The sequence below is a fragment of the Culex quinquefasciatus genome, chromosome 2, assembly GCF_015732765.1.
Source record: "Culex quinquefasciatus strain JHB chromosome 2, VPISU_Cqui_1.0_pri_paternal, whole genome shotgun sequence".
Classification (NCBI taxonomy): Eukaryota; Metazoa; Arthropoda; class Insecta; order Diptera; family Culicidae; genus Culex; species Culex quinquefasciatus.
This window is the reverse complement of record NC_051862.1, coordinates 181,752,857-181,778,702: the sequence shown is the minus strand read 5'-3', so window position 1 is coordinate 181,778,702 and position 25,846 is coordinate 181,752,857. Positions and strand designations below refer to the sequence as shown.

Genomic DNA, 25,846 nt, shown 5'->3' with positions numbered 1-25,846 from the left:
TTAAATTGTTAAGATACTCAAACTTACAAAAAATCTTAGTTTTTCATTTTTGTACCAAACGATCCCATTTTCAAATGTAATGTTAATATTTAGGGCTAGTGATTTTTCACGGCAATTTCTTTTTTGAAATTTCGCGGCAGGCCAATTGCAAAACATTGGAATTCCGCGGCAATTTCACGCTAATCTAAAATCTGCTCAAAATAAATTCAAATATGTGTTATTGTAGAATATTTGTGTAAAGTTAAGTTTCGTAAAAAGTTGGCAAAATTTAAAGATACAAAATATGCAATTTTTGCTAAGTTAAATATTATAAAATCATAAAATAATAGTTTCAACATTTGAATTTACTATTTAGCTATCCTAATTTAACTGAGACTTTAGAAATTTGAAAATCAGAATAATTGAATTGAATTAAAAGTGCCATAAAATGTTGTCTGTTGTCGTGGTTTTTAGCAAAAAGAGATATTTGATTATTTTGGAAACTTTTTGGCAAAGTCCTATTTATAGCAGTTTTATGTAACATTTGATATTGATAATACCACAATCGAAAGCGAGTGACTCATAAAGTTAAAGTTACCCAAATTAAATCAACAATAACGATATCAGATTGCAATCAAACTTGGCAAAATGCTTTAAAAATATACCAATCATTATAGCATTTTGAATCAAACTGAATTAAAAAACTTGATTTCTACCTAAAAATTTTCAAACATTTTGAATTTTCCTCACGTTTTATAGAACTTGTTCATTTTATTATATTTTATCACTTTTTAAAAATAAAACTACTGAAATTGTATCCTTGCCCTGATACAAAGTGTAAACTAACAGGATATCGTTACCAAATAAATTACAATTACAATTACAAAATAAAAAAAATTGTTTTGCGTTATTTCCATTTAAGTTCACGTAATATTATCCATAGCAATTTACAATCACAACTCATTTTGCTGTATATTAAAAATTGATCATCTGCATTTCGTGAAAGATTAAAAAAACATTTATTACATTATACAGTATGTAAAAAAAAGTATTTACACCCCTTGGGCACTATGCACATATTGTGATGAAACATCTAAACAATTTAATGTTGACAGAAACCTAGTACTACGTTTTGTTCAGAAACTCATGCCAGACATTTTGCTACAAAAAGCTCATGAAAAGATGATTTCTATAAAAAGTTATATAACAAATACTATTACGAAACTAAAAAGGTGCAAAAAAGTTTGTACACCTTTCGAAAAATTAACATAAATAATGTTATTTGTTGACAAATCACCATAAATCCAGTCTCCCAACTTCAAATAGGCATCCTTGACTGATTAAAAAATAATTTGGATTGAATATAAAGTTTACTAACTACTTAGTATAAAAGTTTATATAACTCTGGAAATTCTATATAAAACTTATCTAAACTTAATTTTGCAAACTTTTAATTCAACTAAATGTCAATATATTACCATAGAATTGCTAAATAAACATTTTGGAGTGGGTATAACACCGTTTTGGGGGTATTTGTATCGATAGAATAGATTTTTCGTTGGAATTTCGTACCAACCCGGAATTACGTCGTCGGAAAATCCGCCGGCATCCGAACCGGTCCACAATTCTTAAGTCAACCTATGTGGCATCGGAAAGGGCATAAAATTTCCGATCTTTTGATACCCATACATCTAGGTTTTCTATAAAACCCACGATTTTAAATACCTGGGCAAAAAGTAAGTTTGATCCACGAGAATAAAAATTACGAAATTCCATACATTTTTGGCAGATTGCTCAAACAAAACCATAACAACGTTTTTACCTAGGTATTTAAAATCGTGGGATTTATAGAAAACCTAGATGTATGGGTATCAAAAGATCAGAAATTTTATGCCCTTTCCGATGCCACATAGGTTGACTTAAGAATTGTGGACCGGTTCGGATGCCGGCGGATTTTCCGACGACGTAATTCCGGGTTGGTACGAAATTCCAACGAAAAATCTATTCTATCGATACAAATACCCCCAAAACGGTGTTATACCCACTCCAAAATGTTTATTTAGCAATTCTATGGTAATATATTGACATTTAGTTGAATTAAAAGTTTGCAAAATTAAGTTTAGATAAGTTTTATATAGAATTTCCAGAGTTATATAAACTTTTATACTAAGTAGTTAGTAAACTTTATATTCAATCCAAATTATTTTTTTCAGTCAAGGATGCCTATTTGGAGTTGGGAGACTGGATTTATGGTGATTTGTCAACAAATAACATTATTTATGTTAATTTTTCGAAAGGTGTACAAACTTTTTTTGCACCTTTTTATTTTCGTAATAGTATTTGTTATATAACTTTTTATAGAAATCATCTTTTCATGAGCTGTTTGTAGCAAAATGTTTGGCATGAGTTTCTGAACAAAACGTAGTACTAGGTTCCTGTCAAACTTTAATTTTTTTACATGTTTCATCACAAAATGTGCATAGTGCTCAAGGGGTGTAAATACTTTTTTTACATACTGTATATTAAAGATTAAAATAAGATTTAAATTTAATGTGAAATTTTTTTTTATATTTTAACAATTGCTTTCAAAATGCCTGTCTTTAAGTTTGATTCTTTCAATAATCAAAGTTTGAAAAACACTAAGGAGCAACTTTACAAGTGAACATTTTGAATTCGCAGCATTTCACGTTATTATTCAGATTTCACGGCCAAGGGCAAAATTCACGGATTACGCGGCTTACGCGAAATCGCAAACTAGTGATTTTTCCTTTAAATATTTTTTTTTGCTAATTTTTAAAATCACTTGTATCATAAAAACATATTTTTAAAGAAAACATCTTTTTTATATGTTTTAGGTAACATAAAATGCCATCTTTTCAAATAATTACATAAAGAGCAAAAAAACCTTTGACCAAGTTTTTCTTTGGTGAATTTTCAAAAAGAAAATCAAAAAAATTAATAGAATTGCTTTAATTCAAATGGCATATTTTATTTTCGATTAGGCTGGTACAAATATTTTTAAAAGTTTTTGTCACCCCCCCCCCCCCCCTTAAAAATTGGCCTGAAAAATCAGGGGGCAAAAAAATATTTTTACAATAAACTTCAAAATTTTAATGAAAATTCAAGTGCAACCAGCTGAAATCAAATTAAAATACATTCTCCTGCGTTTAAAATCATTTTTAACATGTTTGGGTTTATTAGAAAAGCTTAAGATTTTTTGAAAATTTTCGATGCAAAATCTTTTTTTTTCGATACAATTTTTGTTTTTGTCAGATCTTAGATTTTTTGAAAACTAATGATTGCAAAACAACTGAACTAGTGTAAAATGCATTTTAAAACACTTTTTTCATTTAAATGTGAAGACTATGCCCCCCCCCCCCCTTGACATCGGCCAGGGCCGAGGGACAAAAACTTTTTTAAATATTTGCATCGGCCTTAGAACACTTTAAAATAATAAAATAATATCATTTCTATATAATTTATTCTTTATTCTTAATTTTTCAAAATAAACAGTTATTTCAAAAAGTACATGAAATTTGTTTGAAATTTTCAAAAATATTTTTTTCCAATATAATTTATATTTTTTTTAGAAATACCTCTTTGATTTTTCCTATATTTTGAAGCATGAATAGGACGTCAAATAAAAACCTATTTTTTTAATCGTAAAAACTTAACAAGTAGCCTAGCCGTGGGATGAACCTCCCGGGTGTTTCTTTCAGCTTGCTATATTTGCATATGGGACAATTATTGGCACCGGAGCAATGTAGTTCTTTAAAAAGTTTTTGGGAAAAGACTGAATGAAAAACATGTTTCAAGAAATTTATAAGCTTTGAATATATTTTAATCCATTTTCTGAATTTGTTGGTGAGTTTTTGTTCCATTCTTTGAAACATCAACAGATTTATAAAATTGTATAAATTCTTACTCATTTTTATTTTGAATTAACTAAATCTAGTTTCAGTGTTTTACCCAAACTTTTAAAAATGTTTCCAACGTGGAAAAAAAGATTGCTATTTTAAACTCTTAACGAACCAAAAATTATGATCAAATAATAAAATCACGCATTTCAGACCTATCGTCCTTTCAACCTTTTGCCAATTCGGCTTTTATCCATTTTCGAAATTTTGTCAAATCAGCCTTTCGTTCGATCGATAATTTGCCTTTGACCTTTAGTTCGCCTGTTCTTATGTATTTCGACCTTGTATTGTAGTAGTTCAAGCCAAATTTGAGCGAAATTCTTAAAAAATAATCCAAAAGTTGATTGATGCTAGTGAAACTAATATTTACATACACAAAGTGATAATAACTTTTCAGGATCGGAATTGCTATTTTAGGACTCTGGGTCAAATATGAGCAAAATCGGTCAACATTTACCCATTGATACTTGAGGGTGAAGTTTGTATGGGAAAAATCGGAAAAATGTTCGAAAAACAAAATTTTCTTTTAGTTTTGTCTGCAGAACGCGCTGATTTTATCTAAATATGCTCAAAAGTGACATTCTTCTTGGAAATTTAAAGTTCTACAACTTTGTCGAACTTAGTAAAACTGTAAAACTCGATCCTAAAAAGTTTATAGCGTCTCAACAATGTCATTTTTGCTTGAAAAACATTTGTTTCACCAACTTCAGGCTCTAGTATCAATCGGTTTATCTTAAACAATTTCGTTCAAAATTATCACAGATGTTTAAAAAAAATAAAAAAAAAGCATTTTCCGCTTGTGTAGCAGTAGATCATTTTTTTGGGCACCCTAATGTACATCTATGGTTGAAAAAATCTCATTTTTACATCTCTTGACCTTAACTACCGTTTCAATTGAAAAAAAAAAAAATACTTTACTGAAATGACCTTGAAATCCCGAAGCCATAAATTTTGAACTTTAGAAAATTCAAAACTTTTAGCCGTTTTGCGTTTGCAAAAGGACAAAAAACTAAATATTCTCATACGAATTCAATTACCTCTCCCGTCCAACACTGTGCACCACCTGGCCCTAACAACGCTAAATTCTCCCCATAACGGCACGTAAAGGTAACTAATAACCCTTCGGTATGTCGTTTCGCCCATTTGTGTCCCTTTGAACGAATCGATTCCTCACCCCGTTCGATGCTGCGAAATGTTTTCTGTAACACACGTCCCATATCGTCTGGGATGCAACTTACTTTGCAACAGTTCTGGAGAAGAAGAGTTTCTACAAGTTTGCGTCTTTTTTTCCCCACGTGCACAACTGCACGACCTCGGGCGAGATTGGCTCCTCCACCCCCTCAGCTAAAAACGTTAAGGTTCGAACTTCTCCACATAATTGGCACTGCTGCGTGGAATGAATCACCTGAAAAAAACGTGAGTTTATGCATGCTCTTCTCTGCAGACTCTATGGTGGGGTAAGATTGTTCCAAGTTCATGTGGGATGACACCCGAGAAAAAGTGTGCGTTCTTGGAATGGATGAGAGCGATCTTGGAGAAGGACGTGAATTCCTTTGTTGTGTAATAGTCTTTTGATGATGTGTAGCGTAGTAATTTTTCAAATAATTATTGTAAATGATCTTTTCTACTCGGGCTATCACGACCAACTACAAAACAACGAGTTTTCAATCGATCTCGATTTTCTTGTCCAATCTTCATACTCGGACTTGATGAGATTTGTTTTACCATGGTCCATAAATCATATACCATGACCTGGTCAGTTGCCCTAGTGTTATATCTTCTTGTAGCTTGAATCAGGAAAAACACCGTTATGCATTAGAATTGCAATTTCGATACCGAGCGTCCATCTCAGTTACAATTTCCACGTAGTTTTTATTCCCCAAGGCGACCTCTCATTTCGCAACAACACCTCCCAGCCAAACAAATCCAAACATTTGCAAAAAAGCGCTGATTCGTTGTTGAGGGTGGCCATCGGAATCAAAACTATCATGCAAAACAAATACCAAACCCAACCGAAAGCAAAAAAAAAAAAGGCTCACAGAAATAGCCGGAAACTTGATAACGAATGTTGGACACACGAGGCAGTTTGGAGCACACGATGGCGGCGGTTGGTTTGGTTTAGTTTGCCGACATTGTTACGTGCAGAGGAACGACAAACAGGATTAAAGCAACTTTGACCCTGCCCAGGTGGACCGACCCGGCCGAGTGGCCACGTGGATGGGGGAGATAGACTGGTTCCGAGAAGTGATTGAATGTTAAAATTCGAGGTTTTCTGACTATTTTTGTTTGCTGGATCGGAATTGGATTTTATTTGTATTTTTTTTATTTGGCTCAAACTTTTTAGCCTTCTCTATGACCAAAGATGCCATTGTGTGTCACTGGTTCGCCCATACATGGCCCCATACAATTTTGGCAGCATACAAAAATGATACGTAACTACAGTCCAGACTCGATTATGCCAAGGTTTGTTTGGGACTTCGGATAATCGAATCATGATTTTTTTTGTTTTGGAATTTTTTTTCATTTTCTTACCTTAAACATTGAATTTGATTTCTGCAAACCTATTTCAGACAATTTTGAATGGTTGATTGCCTTCGCTATTCCCTATTTATAAAAGTGTATTTTTTCACAAAAAGAAAACATTATTGAAGCGTTTTAAAATGCATTTAGTTTCATGTTATTATTCGATTATTTCAAAATATTAAAATTTTTAAGAAAATGTTTTTTAATCGGAAAACACTTTTTTCGGTACAAAACATCTGAATTTTACAAATATTAAAAATGTTTGTAGCCAAAACATGCTGAATATTATAAACGCATCAAAATGCGCTCAAAATGGTTTCAGTTTATTAGACTTCTATTTTGTAGTTTGACATTTTCATGAACAGAGGGAAGGGGGTGGGGGCGGTGCTATGCTTAAACTCTGAAAAATATGTGCAATAACTCTAATGTTAAACCAACTTTGCAATTGAAATGCAGTTTACAGAAATATTGTTAGAGTGTGCCGATTTTTAGATAAAATTTTCTAGGCTAAAGGTTTTTAAGGCGAAATTCTTAGATGTTTCAAATATCTAACCTAACATTTGAAAAGGTTGAATGAAAAATTAAAATGCTGCCTTGACCGTGCGCAAAAACGGGAAAATCGACTTTTTTTTTACTAAAATTGTGATAACTTTAAACTTTAAGCTATGACCTATACATGTTTGGGTACCAAAAGTTGCGTCTTTCAATCACAAAAGTTACCGAAAAATGTATAGGTAATTGCTTAAATTTTAAAGTTATCACTAGAGGGTGACGATTCTCGAGATTTTCAATTTCCCGGGAATCGAGAGTTGAATTTGGCCTTTTCCCGGGAATTCCCGGGACCCGGGAGTTTTTTTACTATGCCAATAGTGGCAAAATTTAAAAAGAAAAGTATTAAATTTGTTATTTATTCGTTAAATTAAGTATACTCATAGTTTTTAGGAACTATATAGTTTACTATAGTTGTTTTAAAATGTTTATGAATCATAATTCGCAATGAGTGACTTTTCAAATGTTGCATAAACTTGTACCATGAACTTCTTATTATTATAATTTCCCAGTATCGAGATTTTTGCAATATGATCAAGAACGACTCAAAACAGCAATTTAATTTTTTTTTCATCCTTTTTAAGGTCAACTGTAAATTTTAATTGAAGATATATTTACAGTTATCAGGAAAACCGGAGTATTCACAATTGGTGAACCTTAACTTTACAAAGATTACCGCTCCAGAGTTTAATAGTTTAAATTACATCGCTTTGACATCAAAAAAGAAATAACCTTGAAAATAAACTTAGGTACTTAAAATTAAAAAAAGGATTGCTATGCTCGAGAGAAGATATGGAATTTGAACTTATCTTGAAAAAGCTTTTACCTCTTAGAAATAATCAATAAAAATAATATTTCTAGAGTTTTTTTCATAACGCCCTATAAACACTCTGGATTTATAAAAAAGAAAACATTAAATTTCATTTCTGGGGTGTAACTGCAGAGTATGTTTTAAGGTAAATTTTGGGGTCCACATTTTTTTGGCTTCTCTCGATTATAGTTATTGGAATTTTTGACAAGTTAAAATTTAAAAAATAAAAAAATATGAATAGGAAGATTAGAGAAGCATTGGTTTATTTGAATTTGAACATCGAACATTAAACATCCAATGCTCCAAACAATTTTGAATTTTTCAAATAATTCTTGATAAGTTTATATAATTTTGCTTCAATATTTATAAGATAAAAATTTCCCGGGAGTCTCGACCGAATTTCCCGGGAATCGAGAGGTCCAAAAATGGTCGATTTCCCGGGATTTTTTTCCCGGGAATTCCCGCTCGTCACCCTCTAGTTATCACAGTTTTAGTAAAAAGTCGATTTTTCCTATTTTCGTCATTTAAGGTTTATATTTTTAAAAGATCGTAGATCGTAAAATTGCAAACATAAATTAACCATTTTTGATATTTCTTTTAAAATTTTCATTTTTTTCAGACTTGTCTTTGTTCCCAAAACCTTCAAAACAGCATTTTAAGTTTTCATTCGACCAAGACAACTAAAATCGGTTAAAATGGCGAGGAGTAATGATTTTTTGTAAAAAGTGTGTTTTTTTTGCAAAAATCGATGAAAATTGCCATTTTTGGACCACTCTAACACGGCGTAGGTCACCCTAATGGCCAAACAAATAAATAGGGGTCTTATTTTTTCGAATCATGTCGTTTCCGTAGGGAATTGAAGTATAGTCACTTAAGGTTACGTTTTGATTAAACAGTACTTTTTCTTCATTTAAAAAAAATGTACACTTCTGGAAATAGCTTTTATCAAAAAAAGTCCAAAAATTTCCTTTAAGTTTGACTGAAAACATAGAAGATTGGACTTCTGGTTGCTGAGATACAGTGGATAATGTAAAAGGAAACAGGATTACTGTTGGCTAATTGAAGAATGTTGAGCCTCACACAGACAGCCCCCATTTTCTACAGCCTGATGTTCTTTTTTGGTGAACTTTAATCAAATTTCCAAGATTCCGTTATTCGATCAAAATTAGGGTTTCCATTAAAACATTAAATAAAAAAAATGGTGTGTTTACTAGAATTTACTTCGCTTCGCTTCGCTACGCTTCGCTTCGCTAGGAGACGGTGATTTTAGCGGATTGCAGACTGGATTTTCGCCATGTGATGTGATGATTGTCTAAGCCCAAGTTGCCTAGGAATCGATAATTGGGAATAGAACCAATTCCACCTGAACCAGATTCTCACCACCATGGCAGCCGTCCATTGCCGGCCGCTCCCATCTCCACCGCGCACCAGGGACAAGGAAAGGGAATTGGAAGACGGGAAGTGTTGATGCTCCACTTTTTTAAGAGTATTAAGGGAAAATCTCCACGGTATCCTCAAGTAAGTTTCGCTTGGAGTTGGACGGTTTTTGGGAAGGTGAATGGTCTGAGGAGCCACCCTAGGCGAGTGGTAACGACCTTTGGCATTGTTGTTCGAATTCTTCGTGTGTTCTCATTTCTTATGGGAATGTTTTCAATTCTTCTCATCTCTTATTGGATGAATTCTATCAGTCGCCCAGGCTATTTATAGCGAGGTATTTTTAGATTCAATTTCAATGCGCTTGCAATCTTGCATGCAATCTTGTTTGAGTTCTGATGTTCAACTTGCATTCAATTGACCCTTTGTCCGATTCTTGGATTCAACTATACCAGTCTAATTCCTCCTCAAGCTACCAATGCTCCACGGTTAAGTGGAAAGCATTTTGCTTGCCAATCCTAAGGACAGGGGATCGAACCCCGCCGTGAGCTTGAAGTTTTTTCATTAATTCCAAATTCAATGAGTCCAGAACTTTCTCGTTGGGAGCAGATGGGTATCGAACCCAGAACCATTCGCTTATAAAGCGAACATCGTAACCATTCAGCCACGACCGCTCCTCTGTGTTTACTAGAATTTACTAAGGGTAAACAAATCCACAAGTCTAATATTTGGAACATTTTTCAAAAAAAAAAATAATTATGAATTTTGCGGAATCGATTTTATTTAAAAAAAAATGTGATTCTACCAAAAGATGCAAATTTTTGAATATTTAGGTACCGTTACTGTATAGATAGTAGACTGGCTCGTCGTTAAATGGAAAAATCAAACCAGAACAAAGTTTTTTATGGTGCCTTTGGGCCTCAAAACAACCTTCTTAAATTTGGGAGCGATTGGTTGCGTCCAAACTTTGCGCATTACATTTCAATTTCGAAAGGTAATTAGTATAGGAAAACCCTCAGTTTTACAAGTTGATTTTTATCAGTTTTATTTTCCACTTAAGTTTTCAAACCAACAATAGCGTTAAAATTGAGAAATTTCTCTAAAACTTTATTGTGCTACCTTGCTCCTGTCAAAAGATACAGCGTGCTCAAAACTGGTCTAAAACATGATTTCTTAGCCAAAAAAAAAAAAACACGTTTTAGACCAGTTTTGAGGACGCTGTATCTTTCGACAGAAGAAAAGATAGCACAATACTTTTTTGGAGAAAGTTTTAGAGAATTGTCTCAGTTTCAACTTTATTGTGTTTGTTTAAAAACTTCAGTGGAAAATAAAAATGATAAAAATCGATTTGTAAAAAGGAGGGTCTTCCGATACAAAATTGAAATGCAATGCGCAAAGTTTGGGCGTAACCAATCGCTCCCAAATTGATTTTATGCAATCGAATCAATGATTAAAACACAGCCAATCGCAGATGATTTCGAGTCAGTTTGAAGCGACTTAGAGCAATCGTTTCGTCTGAGCCTATTAAATCGACGTCGTCGTGCTATCTTGTCGCACCCGCCATTTCGACGTTCCGAGAAAAACGCGTTTTAATGTAAGACCTTAATAATAACAAACACGTTTTGTTTGGCTGACCATTAAGTGCATTGTCCCGAAGTTTGGTTGAAGTTGGTTGCCGGAGTCCCGGGTTATAATAACACATGTTTACGGTAGTCTAACTTGTACGTGCGTCAAATGCGTTTTGCTCTGAAATTCCTTTGACCAGTTGTCGCACTTACATAAATTTTCAGGGAGTAACAAGATTGCACGACAAGGTTGAAACTTCTTTCATTTGAAAAGTGACAAAAATTCATGGAGTTTTTTCGGATTTCGTTGAATATCTCAGGATTGAAATCGAATTTTGGGGATCTGTGAAGGTCAAACGGTGAACTGCACAAAATGGCGATCTCAATTTGGCAAAAAATGTATGTACGACAAGTTAGCACGACGGCGACAAAATGCTAGCCTAACAGAGCGAAAGAGAGCGAGAGAAAGGGAGAAGGAGAGCGTATGAGAGAGTGTTCTGAAATGATTGGCGTGATAGTGACAAACGTTACCCAAGTAACATTTTTTCCCAGGAGTTATACAAGAGCTCTTCTAGATAGCTACAGCATAGCAGTTTGGACCGCGGTAGGATAAAATTCTCTTCAAAACTTCTTCCAAACTCCTGAAGAAGTTTTGAAGAGAATTTTATCCTACCGCGGTCCAAACTGCTATGCTGTAGCTATCTTGAAGAGTTCTTGTAGAACTCCTGGAAAAAAATGTTACTTGGGTAGGATCATCTAAGCAGGTTTGCGTCACGTGTGATTTGTAGTGCTTCTCCAGGATTTAATTTTTTCGTTTTTCTTTTGTATAGAAACCATTGAAAATATTGTCAACTTGACAGCAGTTCTTCTGATTGGTCAATTAAAACCACTTGTAACAGCCTAATTAAATTTGAGCAAAATAATACGTCCCTCCTTCCACGAATTTAGTTTCAGTTTCAGATCAATTCAAAAGGATGGAGCCGTACATGTGTGGGCGTGTGTGGCGGATAACGTGGCTTTCAAAGTTTGTCCGGCCGGCCACCCAGCCAGCTTCGGGATCAAACGCCGGTATTTGCCGGGCAAACAAATTGCAATCTAATTGGATCCATTCAAGCGGATTACACCACTCTTTCGGGGGCATGTGTCGCCACTTTGTTGTCGTCTCTTAATTGATGTTTGGGCTTTAATTGGCTTAAGCTTCTTTAATTGCACTACTTACGGTGATGGATAAGGATCACGGGTATAACTTAAAGTTTAACAAAGGATTATCTCAACCGTAAACTGCTCGGTCACCCGAAGTGATACTATCCCATAAAATATGAGCTTTACTCGTGAGAATCTTCTGGGACATTTTTCCACTTTTTCGTCTTCATTTGCATACAGAATGATAAAATATCATTCCAACGAAAACGTGCTTCTGGTATAATTTTAGCTTTCCTCACCGCGAGCTTACCGCCCCGTCAACCGAAGATTCTGTCCAGAATTTCAATTGTCTCACGGCTTCGGACACGGAAACCTTTCGGGTTATACATTCCACTGCTGGCCTGGTGAGACGTTTTGGCCACGTTTGCCAGTTCGAGGAAATCCAATAAGGAGTGTGCTGCTACTGCCTGGTCAATGCACGTTGAAAGAATTTAAAAACAATGTGAGTTCAAGACGACGACGAGCTACTTGACTGAGGTTTCTGGTGGAATCTAGGGAGAGAGAAAGGTTCCAATCGTAATCACCTCCTCGATAATCAGAGAACTAATTACGAAATTAAACTGTTTTCGAAGACGTTAGCCACATTTTTAATCAAGGTTCTCAAAGAAAATAGTTGGAAATTAATTTTGTATGATATTAATTTCGTTTGGAATAATTGTCAACAGCTGTTTTGAAATCATATTCTTTGTATTTTCTGATTTACCAAAGTAGCCATTTCGTATAACTGATTTGTTCCTACAGGTATCTATACAAATTTCACAGCTGTCCAGACAAAAATGGTTTCTAAATTTTCGAGAATCTGTATCTAAACAATTTCTGATGAACTTTTGTGTCTCTTACTTTCTCAAAAAGACTTTCTTTTGACATCAGTTCACCAAAATATTTTAAATACATTTCACTGTCATCGAAATTTATTCTGGACCCACAAATTGTACTCGCAAAGCCCGTTAGTCGTCCGTTGTCGTCGACAAATAGCTTTTATTTTTTGTTCGTCCTCCCCCAAATACTCTCACCCGATGTGTGTGTGTTCTTTGGCCCAGTCATGGCACATGGTTTAGAGCATTCCCGGCGTTTGGCGTTGTCGTTTCCTGCTCGAAAGCGAATGTCACTGCCATCGATACACTTCCCCTTTGACTCCAAGCATTTGGCACGGAATGCCATCCGGAGGCAATTCCGCTGTCAACTGGTGGTCTTTGGACGACACCCCGCCACCCCGGCGGCTCTGGGAGATTCTTTTGGTTCTGTATGTGTTCGAAATGAATGCAGAATTCAAGCCGATATATTCGGGTGGAGCCACTTTACTGGAAATTTATTCATAGAGGAATTTGGCAAACTATTTGAATTTTCTGCAGTAGCGTAAAGTCAGAAAGTTCGACCCGATGACTTCCAAGCCCCTTCGCCGAGTCGGCCAACCAATGTAAGTATGGAAATGTGCCTTTAAATCTGTTGGTCACGAGGCTAGTCGGTTGACCTGGGCCACGCTGGATGGAAAGCGGACAGGAAAGACACATTTTGCCACTGGTGGCACATTTACCGACTATTCCTCGACCGACTGTTGCTGCTGGTCGTTGAGAACGTTGAACGACAATTTCCTGTTTCAATTACGGGCTGGTACACGTCGATCGATGTTTTGGTTTGGGAGGCACTGCTTCAAATGGTGATCGCAACCCGCAAAAACATGATTTAAAATGTTTTCTTTAAATCAAGAAATATGTTGACTTTATATTAGCTCTGAAAAAGATTTGCAATCAAGATGTATTTTACACAAATTTCGATATCGTCCACATTTCGAATTATATCCACTAAAAATTTATATTTTGATTATAACGTGACTTTTTTACCTTTAACAGTCATGACCAAGCTTGACCACCCAGATTTTTTTTTATTGAAAAGCAACAGATTCATAACTGTATTTCAGCGAAAACTTAACCGATTTGAATCCGGAAGAATGTCAAGAATCACCTCCAACAAGGTAGATCCAAAACAGTTGCGCCTACCTTAAGTTATAATAAAAAAGGCATTTCCAATTTTTTTTCCAAGGGTTGTATGAGCCGGTGAAGTTGCATTTCCAACTTTTTTGACCCCGTTGGGGCTACAAGTGTTAAAGATTAGCTAATCATTCAACAAAGAAAAATCTCACAAGAAAAACGAGTTTTTCTCTACAGAGCAGTTTTCAACGAAGTCGGTCTTTTTTATATTAATTTTCGTTTTCGTATTTTTTAATCCGGCTGAATTTTTTTTGGTGCCTTCGGTATACCCAATTTTGCATCATTAGTTTGTCCATATAATTTTCCATACAAATTTGGTAGCTGTCCATACAAAATTATGTATGAAAATTCAAAAATCTGTGTCTTTTGAAGGAATTTTTTAATCGATTTGGTGTCTTCGGCAAAGTTGTAGGTATGATTATAGACTACTCTGAAAAAATATGATACAAGGTAAAAAAAATTGGTGATTTTTTATTTATCTTTTTGTCACTAAAACTTGATTTGCAAAAAAACACTATTTTTATATTTTTATTTTTTGATACATCAAATGCCAACTTTTCAAAAATTTCCCGGTTGTGCAAAAAATCTTTGACCGAGTTATGAATTTTTGAATCAATACTGATTCTTAAAAAAAAACTAAATATTGGTCGCAAAAAATTTTCAACTCCATTTTTCGATGTAAAATCAAATTTGCAATCAAAAATTACTTTAGTGAAATTTTGATAAAGTACGTCGTTTTCAAGTTATAGCCATTTTCAGGTAAATTTTTTTTGAAAATAGTCGCAGTTTTTCATTTTTTTAGATCAGTGCACATGTTTGCCCACATTGAAAAAATATTTTTGAGAAGCTGAGAAATTTCTCTATATTTTGCTTTTTTGAACATTGTTGATACGACCCTTAGTTGCTGAGATATTGTCATGCAAGTGTTTAAAAACAGGAAAATTGATGTTTTCTAAGTCTCACTCTAACAACCCGCCGTTTTCTAATGCCGATATCTCAGCAACTTATGGTCCGATTTACAGTGTTAATATATGAAACATTCATGAAATTTTCGGATCGTTTCGAAAAAAAAACAATTTTTTTAACCAAGACTAACACTTTAAAAAGGGCGTTATATTGAATATTTGGAACATTTGAAATTTTTGCCTTGATTCGAAATTATTGAAAATATTGTTTTCGAAATGATCGGAAAATTTCACGAATGTTTCATATTTCAACACTGAAAATCGGACCATTAGTTGCTGAGATATTGACGTTAGTAAATGGTGTTTGAGTGAGACTTGGAAAACATCAAATTTCCTGTTTTAAAACCTTTGCATGGCAATATCTCAGCAACGAAGGGTCGTTTCAACAAAGTTCAAAAAAGCAAAATAAGAGAATTTTCAAAAATATTTTTTTCAAATGTGGGCAAACATGTGCACTAATTTAAAATAATGAAAAACTGCGACTATTTTCAAATAAGTTACCTAAAACTGGCCTTAACTTGAAAACAGTGCACTTTATCAAAATTTCACTTAAGTACGTTCTGATTGAAAATTTGATTTTACATCGAAAAATTAAGTTGAAAAAACTTTGCTATCAATATTTCGATTTTTTGATAAAATCAGTATTGATTAAAAAATTCATAACTCGCTCATAGATTTTTTGCACAACCTAGAAATTTCTGAAAAGTTGGCATTTGATGATAGAAATAAAAATATGTAGTGTTTTTTGCAAATCAAGTTTTAGTGACAAAAAGTTAAATAAAAAATCACCAAATTTTTTTTACCGTGTATCATTTTTTTCAGAGCAGTCTATATCCATACCTACAACTTTGCCGAAGACACCAAATCGATCAAACAAATCCTTCAAATGATTCAGATTTTTGAATTTTCATTCATTGTTTTGTATGGACAGCTGCCAAATTTGTATGGAAAATTATATGGACAAACTTATGATGCAAAATGGCTTCTTTGGGCATATCCCGAGCATGGGTAAATAACAAGGGAAATGCGTAATAATACCTTTCTCTGGTATCAATACCAAATTTTGGTATTCCTGGACCCTTTAAAATTTGTCTTAAGGATTATGCAAGAGCAAAATGTGGTATCATACCAATTTAAGGTATTGTTTTGATATTGCAAAATTGCAGAATTTGTCAATGATCGAACACCACATTTTGGTATTCTTTTGGTATTAAAGTATTTTATCAAATTCCTCTGCAACTATGGGAAAATTTTGACCAATTTTGACAAAATAATTAATTTTGCGCTATAATGATGTCTCAAAGCGAATGCTTTCATTCAAAACCGGAAATTTCAAACTTGATTTTAAACATTTTTGATATACCCCCTAAAGAAATGACTTGAAATTCCCGAACAGGGGTAAATAACACAGGAATACCAAATTTTGGTATTACTTGGGCAAATAACAGCGACCAAAATGAGCTCTTGGTTGCCCAGTAATAGATGGTAAAATACCATGAAATCATACCAAAATCTTGTATGTGTAAGGGCACAACAATACCAAACCATGTTATTCCAAGGGTAAAATAATACCTCAAAATAAAACCATTTCAATACCAAGTTGAGGTCTTCTGGATTTTTGAACATTGCTTGAATACCAAAACTTGGTATTGCCATGGTTTTATTTTTAGGTATTCCCGCGCCCTTGGAAAATCATATTTTGGTATTTCTGTGGTCTTTCACATACATGATTTTGGTATGATTTCATGGTATTTTACCATCTATTACTGGGCAACCAAGAGCACATTATGGTCGCTGGTATTTGAACAAGTAGGGTAGAGTAGTCATCAATGAGACACGGGGAACAATGATAAAATGGCTCTCATAAGTCGTAGTTTCAACCAATCAGGCTCATATTTGAGGGAAAAGTGTATCTACTGGATACACGTCTGCCATATTAGTGGCTTTGGTTATGGACGCTCCCTTGAAAAGTTATTCATAAATGTTTGATTCTGGGGTGTAAAAGTAAATTATGGACAAAAAAAACTTTTTCGCTCATAGGCTGCCGTTTACACAAAAAATAATATTTCTTCAAATTTCTTTCGACGTTCCATAGGGATTAAGTTGGGCTACAATGTCCTTTCATTAGATTTGGCCAAAATTTAGAATATAGCCAGAATCCAGGGCTGTCTCATTGTTCCCCACTCATTTCAGCCCATGGGTAACAATGAGACACTTTGTTTTTTCTTCAATAAACTTTTCAAAATCGATGGAAATCTTTCAAAACATGAATTAAAAGTGATTTTTGGCATATTTATAGAGTTTAAACTTCATTTAACCAAAAATAGAAAGTTAGTTGGTATTAATATATGGATTTTACAAAATTTAAATACTTTTTAGTATAACTTTTGTTATTAAAAGTTTCATGTTGGCAAAATTGCTCTAAAATGTTCAAGGCAAGTCACCTGCAATTGAACAATACAAAAACATGATGTATTGCTAGAAAAATTTTGATTTTCGTAGAGTGTCTCATTGTCCCCAGCTGTCTCATTGTTCCTGCCAAGTGCGTCTACAATGAGACAGTTGAATAACTCTGGCTGTAGATGTCGGATCGATCTCATATTTTGGTCAATATTAGAGCACATTAAAAGAAAGATAATGCAACTAAAAGCTCATTAAAACATGCTGATGAAAAAATTAGAATAATCGTTGAAGGTTGAAAACCAAAAGTGTCTCATTGATGACTACCCTACCCTAATACCAAAATTTGGTATTTTCATACCATTTTTAGTGCAGCAGTTGCAGTTAGTGAAAAAACGGAAATTATTCATATGCAACAGCCAAATCTACTCACCTGATGATTCCATGTTGTTATTAGTGATATTCTTCACCACACCGAATGCATTTGTCATTGATGAACGGCCTGTGCTTGAAGTTCTTGAAGCTTCTGAAAAATAACAAGATTGAAAAATAAGTATTATTAAAATGAAACTGAATTGAAATTCACCAAAATTCATTAATCTGTCGATTGACTCGTTTTTCAAAGTATTTGGTTATCCCGACTTAGAGATATTTCAACGTTTTTGAAAAAAATATTAGTGGGTATATCACACTAATTTTTAAAATCATCTTTAACATTTTTGGGTTTCAAGTCATTTTAGCGCAAAATTAATTAACTCGTAAAAATTTTTAACAAATTTCCCATAGTTTCAGAGAAAATTGATGAAACCTTTCAATATTCAAATAATACCAAAATGTGCCATCCTGACTTAGAAAATTTTCCACAATTTCAAGTCATTTCTATAGGGGGTATATCAAAAATGTTTAAAATCAAGTTTGAAATTTCCGGTTTTGAATGAAAGCATTCGCTTTGAGACATCATTTTAGCGCAAAATTAATTATTTTGTCAAAATTGGTCAAAATTTTCCCATAGTTTCAGAGGAATTTGATAAAACACTTAAATACCAAAATAATACCAAAATGTGCCATCCTGACTTAGAAAATTTTCCACAATTTCAAGTCATTTCTATAGGGGGTATATCAAAAATGTTTAAAATCAAGTTTGAAATTTCCGGTTTTGAATGAAAGCATTCGCTTTGAGACATCATTATAGCGCAAAATTAATTATTTTGTCAAAATTGGTCAAAATTTTCCCATAGTTGCAGAGGAATTTGATAAAATACTGTAATACCAAAAGAATACCAAAATGTGGTGTTCGATCATTGACAAATTCTGCAATTTTGCAATATCAAAACAATACCTTAAATTGGTATGATACCACATTTTGCTCTTGCATAATCCTTAAGACAAATTTTAAAGGGTCCAGGAATACCAAAATTTGGTATTGATACCAGAGAAAGGTATTATTACGCATTTCCCTTGTTATTTACCCATGCTCGGGTTGTGGAACATTTTCTAAGTCAGGATGGCACATTTTGGTATTATTTTGGTATTAAAGTGTTTTATCAAATTCTTCTGAAACTATGGGAAAATTTTGACCAATTTTGACAAAATAATTAATTTTGCACTAAAATGATGTCTCAAAGCGAATGCTTTCATTCAAAATCGGAAATTTCAAACTCGATTTTAATCATTTTTGATATACCCCCTATAGAAATGACTTGAAATTGTGGAAAATTTTCTAAGTCAGGATGGCACATTTTGATATTATTTTGGTATTTAAGTGTTTTATCAAATTCCTCTGAAACTATGGGAAAATTTTGACCAATTTTGACAAAATAATTAATTTTGCGTTAAAATCATGTCTCAAAGCGAATGCTTTCATTCAAAACCGGAAATTTCAAACTTTATTTTAATCATTTTTGATATACCCCCTATAGAAATGACTTGAAATTGTTGAAAATTTTCTAAGTCAGGATGGCACATTTTGGTATTATTTTGGTATTTAAATGTTTTATCAAATTCCTCTGAAACTATGGGAAAATTTTGACCAATTTTGACAAAATAATTAATTTTGCGCTAAAATGATGTCTCAAAGCGAATGCTTTCATTCAAAACCGGAAATTTCAAACTTGATTTTAAACATTTTTGATATACCTCCTACAGAAATGACTTGAAATTGTGGAAAATTTTCTAAGTCAGGATGGCACATTTTGGTATTATTTGAATATTGAAAGGTTTCATCAATTTTCTCTGAAACTATGGGAAATTTGTTAAAAAAATTTTACGAGTTAATTTATTTTGCGCTAAAATGACTTGAAACTCAAAAATGTTTAAGATGATTTTAAAAATTAGTGTGATATACCCACTAATATTTTTTTCAAAAACGTTGAAATATCTCTAAGTCGGGATAACCAAATACTTTGAAAAACGAGCCAATCGACAGATTAACACTCAAACGCTCGGGTAGTCATTTGACTCCTATTTTTTTTCTTTGAAATCTCATAACTTTTGATAGAATTGACCAATTTGGATGCTTTCGGTTGCAAAAGATCCAGATTTGTCTATATTTTGAACTGCCAGATGGGGGACAAATGTGGTCCATTTTTACCGGAGATATTCCGGATTCTGTTGGGGTACCTCGGCCCTCCTATATGGTATTTGGCCAATATAATAAAACTTTCAACAGAAAAATTTCGGAAATGATGCAAAACTACAAGGCATCATCCTAATACATCATCCTGCAAAATAATTGACATGGTTAAGTCCTACGGGGCAGCGGAGCCGGTTCGAGTTGGGCAACAATTGACATCAGCTCAGTGAACCGTTTCCGGATAGAACCTGTTCCGGTGCCCGAAGGTCTTCAGCATGTCATGTATCTATGCAGGATGATGTTTTAGGATGATTCCTTGAAGGTATGCATCATTTCCGATTTTATTCTGTTGAAAAGTTTTTATTATATTGGCCAAATATCCATTTAGGAGGGTCGAGGTACCCCAACAGAATCCGGAATATCTCCGGTAAAAATGGACCACATTTGTCCTCCGTCTGACAGTTGAAAATATAGACAAATCTGGATCGTTTGCACCCGGAAGCATCCAAATTGGTCAATTCTATCAAAAGTTATGAGAATTTTAAGAAAAAAATAGGGGTCAAATGACTACCCGAGCGTTTGAGTGTTAATGAATTTTGGTGAATTTCAATTCAGTTTCATTTTAATAATACTTATTTTTCATTCTTGTTATTTTTCAGAAGCTTCAAGAACTTCAAGCACAGGCCGTTCATCAATGACAAATGCATTCGGTGTGGTGAAGAATATCACTAATAACAACATGGAATCATCAGGTGAGTAGATTTGGCTGTTGCATATGAATAATTTCCGTTTTTTCACTAACTGCAACTGCTGCACTAAAAATGGTATGAAAATAAAATTTTGGTATTACTTGTTCAAATACCAGCGACCATAATGTGCTCTTGGTTGCCCAGTAATAGATGGTAAAATAACATGAAATCATACCAAAATCATGTATGTGAAAGACCACAGAAATACCAAAATATGATTTTCCAAGGGCGCGGGAATACCTAAAAATAAAACCATGGCAATACCAAGTTTTGGTATTCAAGCAATGTTCAAAAATCCAGAAGACCTCAACTTGGTATTGAAATGGTTTTATTTTGAGGTATTATTTTACCCTTGGAATAACATGGTTTGGTATTGTTGTGCCCTTACACATACAAGATTTTGGTATGATTTCATGGTATTTTACCATCTATTACTGGGCAACCAAGGGCACATTTTGGTCGCTGTTATTTGCCCAAGTAATACCAAAATTTGGTATTCCCGTGTTATTTACCCCTGCTCGGGTACCGAAGGCACCAAAATAGTTTCAGCCGGATTAAAAAATGGGTAATTTTCCGCCAACTCACACAGCAGTTGCCCCGACCCCTCAACCACGCTTACCCAAGCAAGCAATCTGTCGAGTTCAGAAATTGATTTAAACTGAACAGAAGTTGCACGTAAAAATAAAATATGTTAATGGAAATCTTTTGAACATGGTTTACTTTTTTTGCACCCATTAATTTATACTTGCATACTAGCTACATGTTTTAAAGGTTTCTTTGTAGGTGCTGCTACCTATACTTCTGCAATAGTGGTCGGTATCATGAAGCACTCCCGGGCGGGCAATCCGTTCCGAAAAGTGGAAATTTCATGGTAGACTCTCCACTCTCCGATGAACTGCGGCGGCACATCAAACACTGCGGCCATGTTCCCAATGTTGAGGTTGTCCAAACGTTCTACATACTGCAAGTGAAACAAAACGTTTTTCATTTCGATGTTATGTGTCGGAGGTGATTTTCACTTACGCCCGCGTTGATAGGGCAGTGCAGATTTTCCAAATGTTTCGTGTACTGGTACCATGGTTCAGAAGGCATTTTTAGTACTGGACACAAGTTTGGGATGTCACGCGAAACTATTCCGGGGTTCCATTTGCCCTGTTCCAAGCGTTCGGTGTACATCTTCCACTTGAATAAACATAATTTTAAAATCATTTTTTTTCATTGCAAAATCGATCAGCATACCCTGGTGGGATCATTGTAACTCTTGTTTATCGTGACCGTTCCATTCAACAGCAGAGATCCATCATCTTGGGGCAAAATGCTAAATTGTGACATGTCCATATCTGGCATTGGCAACCCATTTCCGCACTCCCTTAAATCTTCATCGAAGTCGATGGTGACGGTAGCCTGATAGTATTGTTTGATAGTATTAATAATAAGCTAAACATTACTTATTTGAGAATATTTAGTTCTTACCTGATATTGAAGGAAATTTAATATAAAAATAACTGCACAAAAAAGAGATATCATTTTAACTGGGACCAAACTGAAATAAGCTCAAACTACACTGTTGCTTTCACATCAAGCGACTGAGCTGAACAATGTTAGTTAGTACATCAACATCTCTTGAATGATAATATCCTGAACAATGCACACAAATTATGTACAATTAATAATTATCTGATTTCACCCATGCAATACGTTTTATTCAATGAATTTGACCGTTATTCATTAAAGATATATTTTTATGATTTTACAACACGCATACTTTACAAATAATTTGTTAATAACTTTTATAGATGATCTCTTTCGTGTAAGAGACTTATCATCACAACAGTTTTGTTGGGATGTTGTTGTTCAAATTCAACTTTAAAAATGATGCAAACGCCATTCTAACACTCATCTGAAATTAACCCAATTAGAACTTCTTACAGGTCATCCACTTAATTAAGTGATAGCCTAATGTTCAAACCATAATTTGTCTGAAAGTCTCACTTCCAGCCAGATCCCACAATAAACCGTCCAAGTTATGTTATCGAAGTGGGTGAAATATGATGCCACCGTTACGATTTTCAATCCAAATATCCATTCCACAAATTAATTGTCTCAAAATGGTCTGCGTCGGCTTCGAATTGATTCAACCCCTGTTGTGTCCTCCGCTGCTGTCGATCCACATTTGCTTGTCAATCGATTATGCTAATGTGAGGTTAAATAATTCCGAGAAAGGGTGCCTCTGTTAATTTGATTTGCTTGACCTCTATTCACCAATCTGCCGGCCGACCAGAGAGACTTGAGGCCACAGTCACCGTAGGGTGCCAATTTTGCTTGTGGACTTTAGAATGGACGACACCCGACCATCATGGGTTCCCAGTTAAACATCACTATCATCGAGGTTTTATTCCATTTGTGGTGATATCTTTAGGGTAAACCCACAAATGTTTACCTTTTTAGTCGACGATCCTGAAAGAAATGCTGAATAGGTCAAAAAAAGCTTCCCTTCGCCCAAATGTATAAAATTAAGCTACTTTGTGGACAGCATTACCCGCTGGCTGGCTTCGGGGTGTCACATGTCGGAAGCTAACAAGAGGCATTTTAATTTAATTAAAACTTTTCACAGATTCACCCCGCCTATGCGGGGAAGCTTTGCAACGTTAAGTGTGACTTTGAATTTTGTGCCGGTCACAACTTTGAGCTGAAAGGGTCCAATATTTGGCTAAAGCTACGGTATTCCTGTCGAGCTTTGACTATAGTAAGGCACCACAAATGGGTCATGCTGAGTTCGGGAATAAAGTAACAAACTGTTTATGGTCCAATTTGGATGCTGTGAAATTGCCAAATGGGTTTATTCAATAGGTGAAAACTAATTCGTGATGGTCGTTTTAAATTTAAATTACCGGTTTCAAATACTATTTATTTCATTATAAAAAAGTCTTTTTCGTTCATATGCATAAAATTATGATATTTTTAACCAGATAAGGGCTGTTATAAATAACAAACACACCTCATTTTAGCGCTAAAATATTGATAACAGTTCCTTTAACTAGCATGGACAAATTGTCCATGTCATGCTCTCATGCCAAATGATAGATGGAATGGAATAATTAAAATAAATATGCTTAAATACAATGCATGCAAAAACTAACAAAAAAATTCCAAAATGTTATGCAAAAAATCGAAAGAACTGCTCATGTTAGAAAAAATGCAAAATCTCATAAAAATTATACAAACAATTTGCTTAAAAAAACAAAGAATGCAAAAACTTACAGAAAATTTTCAAAATGTTATGGTAAAAATCAAAAAAACTGCTCATGTTTGAAAGAATGCAAAACCTCCCAAAAATTATAGAAATAATATGCTTAAAAAACTAATAATGCATAAACTCATCAAAATATTTGAAAAGTATGCCAAAAATATAGAATGCAAAAACTAACAGATAAGGGCTGTTATAAATAACAAACACACCTCATTTTAGCGCTAAAATATTGATAACAGTTCCTTTAACTAGCATGGACAAATTGTCCATGTCATGCTCTCATGCCAAATGATAGATTTGAAGTTTGATATCTTAAAACAGAACCAAAAATAACAAAGCTATATGCATTTCTTATTTATATAAATTTTCTTCAATACTTAATCCCAAAATTATCGTCCTTATCCTGTGTTTTAGAGGTCAACTAAAGCAACTGTTGTACACGAAATAATTCGTTCCTTTGCATGACTTATCAAAAAACCTTGCAGTGAATAAAACACAATACAGTATAGGGAAATGTCAGAAAGGAATGGACATTTTCAAAATATACTCTAAATTAAAGATTTATTTTATTATCTTTGACTGAACAGGCCTAAATAAATACTAATAAAATAAATAAAGTCCTAACAATTATTCTTTAAAATTTTTGGCAATATGTTACTTCATAAAAGCATCAAAAAATCATCAAAGTCAAAGGAACATTTTTTTTCTGAATTTCAGACTTTGCTTTGACCGAGAAGGTTTTAATTTTTTAAAGGTTTGATTTTTGTATTTTTTGATTTTGATGAAACTTTCTGTGTACTTTTTCAGTGACCAAAGTATTCACTTTGCATCATTGGCTCGTCAAGTCTCCATAAAATGTTAGCAATCGTCCCTACCAAAATGCTTTAAAAAAATAAAAAAATATCTAGTAAGGGACCGTCCATCAACCACGTGGACACTTTTTTAGAATTCTCGGCACCCCGTGGAAAATTGTCCATACAAATCTGTTTTGTATGGAGCGTGGACAATCGCCATAGCCCCCCCCCCCCCTAAAGTGTTCTCGTGGTGTATGGATGGTCCCTAATCGGATTTTCTGATTGATTTGGTGTCATTCGCAAAGTAACAAGTATTGCTTAGAACCCTACATAAATAGAAGTTTATGCAACAAATTGCAAAAAGAGGATTATTTCAGCACAAGTCGTACATTTATCCAACGAGGTTCACCGAGTTGGATAATTACGACGAATGATGAAAAAAAATCAAGTTTCGAAACGAGTTCCATACAATTAACGTATTATGCAATTCCGAAAACACCCTTTTTATAGGACAAACTTCTATGCATTGAATCAATGAATCGATTAAATCAAAAAAATGTTGGAAAGTATAAATTTGTCTATCAAGTGCTGAAAAGTTCAACTTTTCAGCATCCATGTTTTTAAAAGGTGTACTATTTTATTATTTTTGGTACTGAAAAGTAGGCAGTTTCGTCGTTCAAGAATGTCAGGGAAAGGAAATAGTCTCATGACGGAATTGAAAAAAAAAAATTAAAATAATTTGCAATTCCGTCGTGAAACTACGACTCGTGCTGAAAAAAAATTCTTTTTGCTACTTTTTGCATTAACTACTACTAACGATGTTTTCGGTCGCAGAAATTACAGATTTGTTCAAATTAAGTTCTGCAAAGTTCTAGAATCATCTAGACATTTCGAGCCAAACATTTCATTAGGGCACAAAACCAAAAACCGCCATTCGAGAAAATCGCTTGCAAAAAGTGGGCTACTTGTTTCAATTCCTTTTTAAAAAAGAAGCTTGACTGATGGTATTTTAACTGACGATTCGATAAATTACATCATTATCCTGAACTCTGCTTTAATGCTTCTTAATTTTTGTAGATTTTCGCAATAAAAATCATAATTTTAAAAAATCCCGTTATTAGGCCCTTTTAGCTTTCCAACTGCTATTTATAATGGGCCCTTTCTAAATGCAATTTCGAAGAGAATTAAAAGGGCACTAAAGCGCTGT

At 34.0% G+C, this 25,846-nt stretch overlaps 1 protein-coding gene across 1 annotated transcript; it reads right to left on the bottom strand.

Moving 5' to 3' along the window:
* Positions 1-21,328: 21,328 nt before the first annotated feature.
* Positions 21,329-22,186, bottom strand: LOC119767814. Its single transcript, XM_038257378.1, has 4 exons — positions 22,069-22,186; positions 21,835-21,999; positions 21,619-21,777; positions 21,329-21,556 (listed from the first exon to the last, which is right to left on the bottom strand). The coding sequence occupies exons 1-4, from the start codon at positions 22,120-22,122 to the stop codon at positions 21,389-21,391; spliced, it is 546 nt and encodes a 181-aa protein (XP_038113306.1). The 5' UTR covers positions 22,123-22,186; the 3' UTR covers positions 21,329-21,388.
* Positions 22,187-25,846: the final 3,660 nt, after the last annotated feature.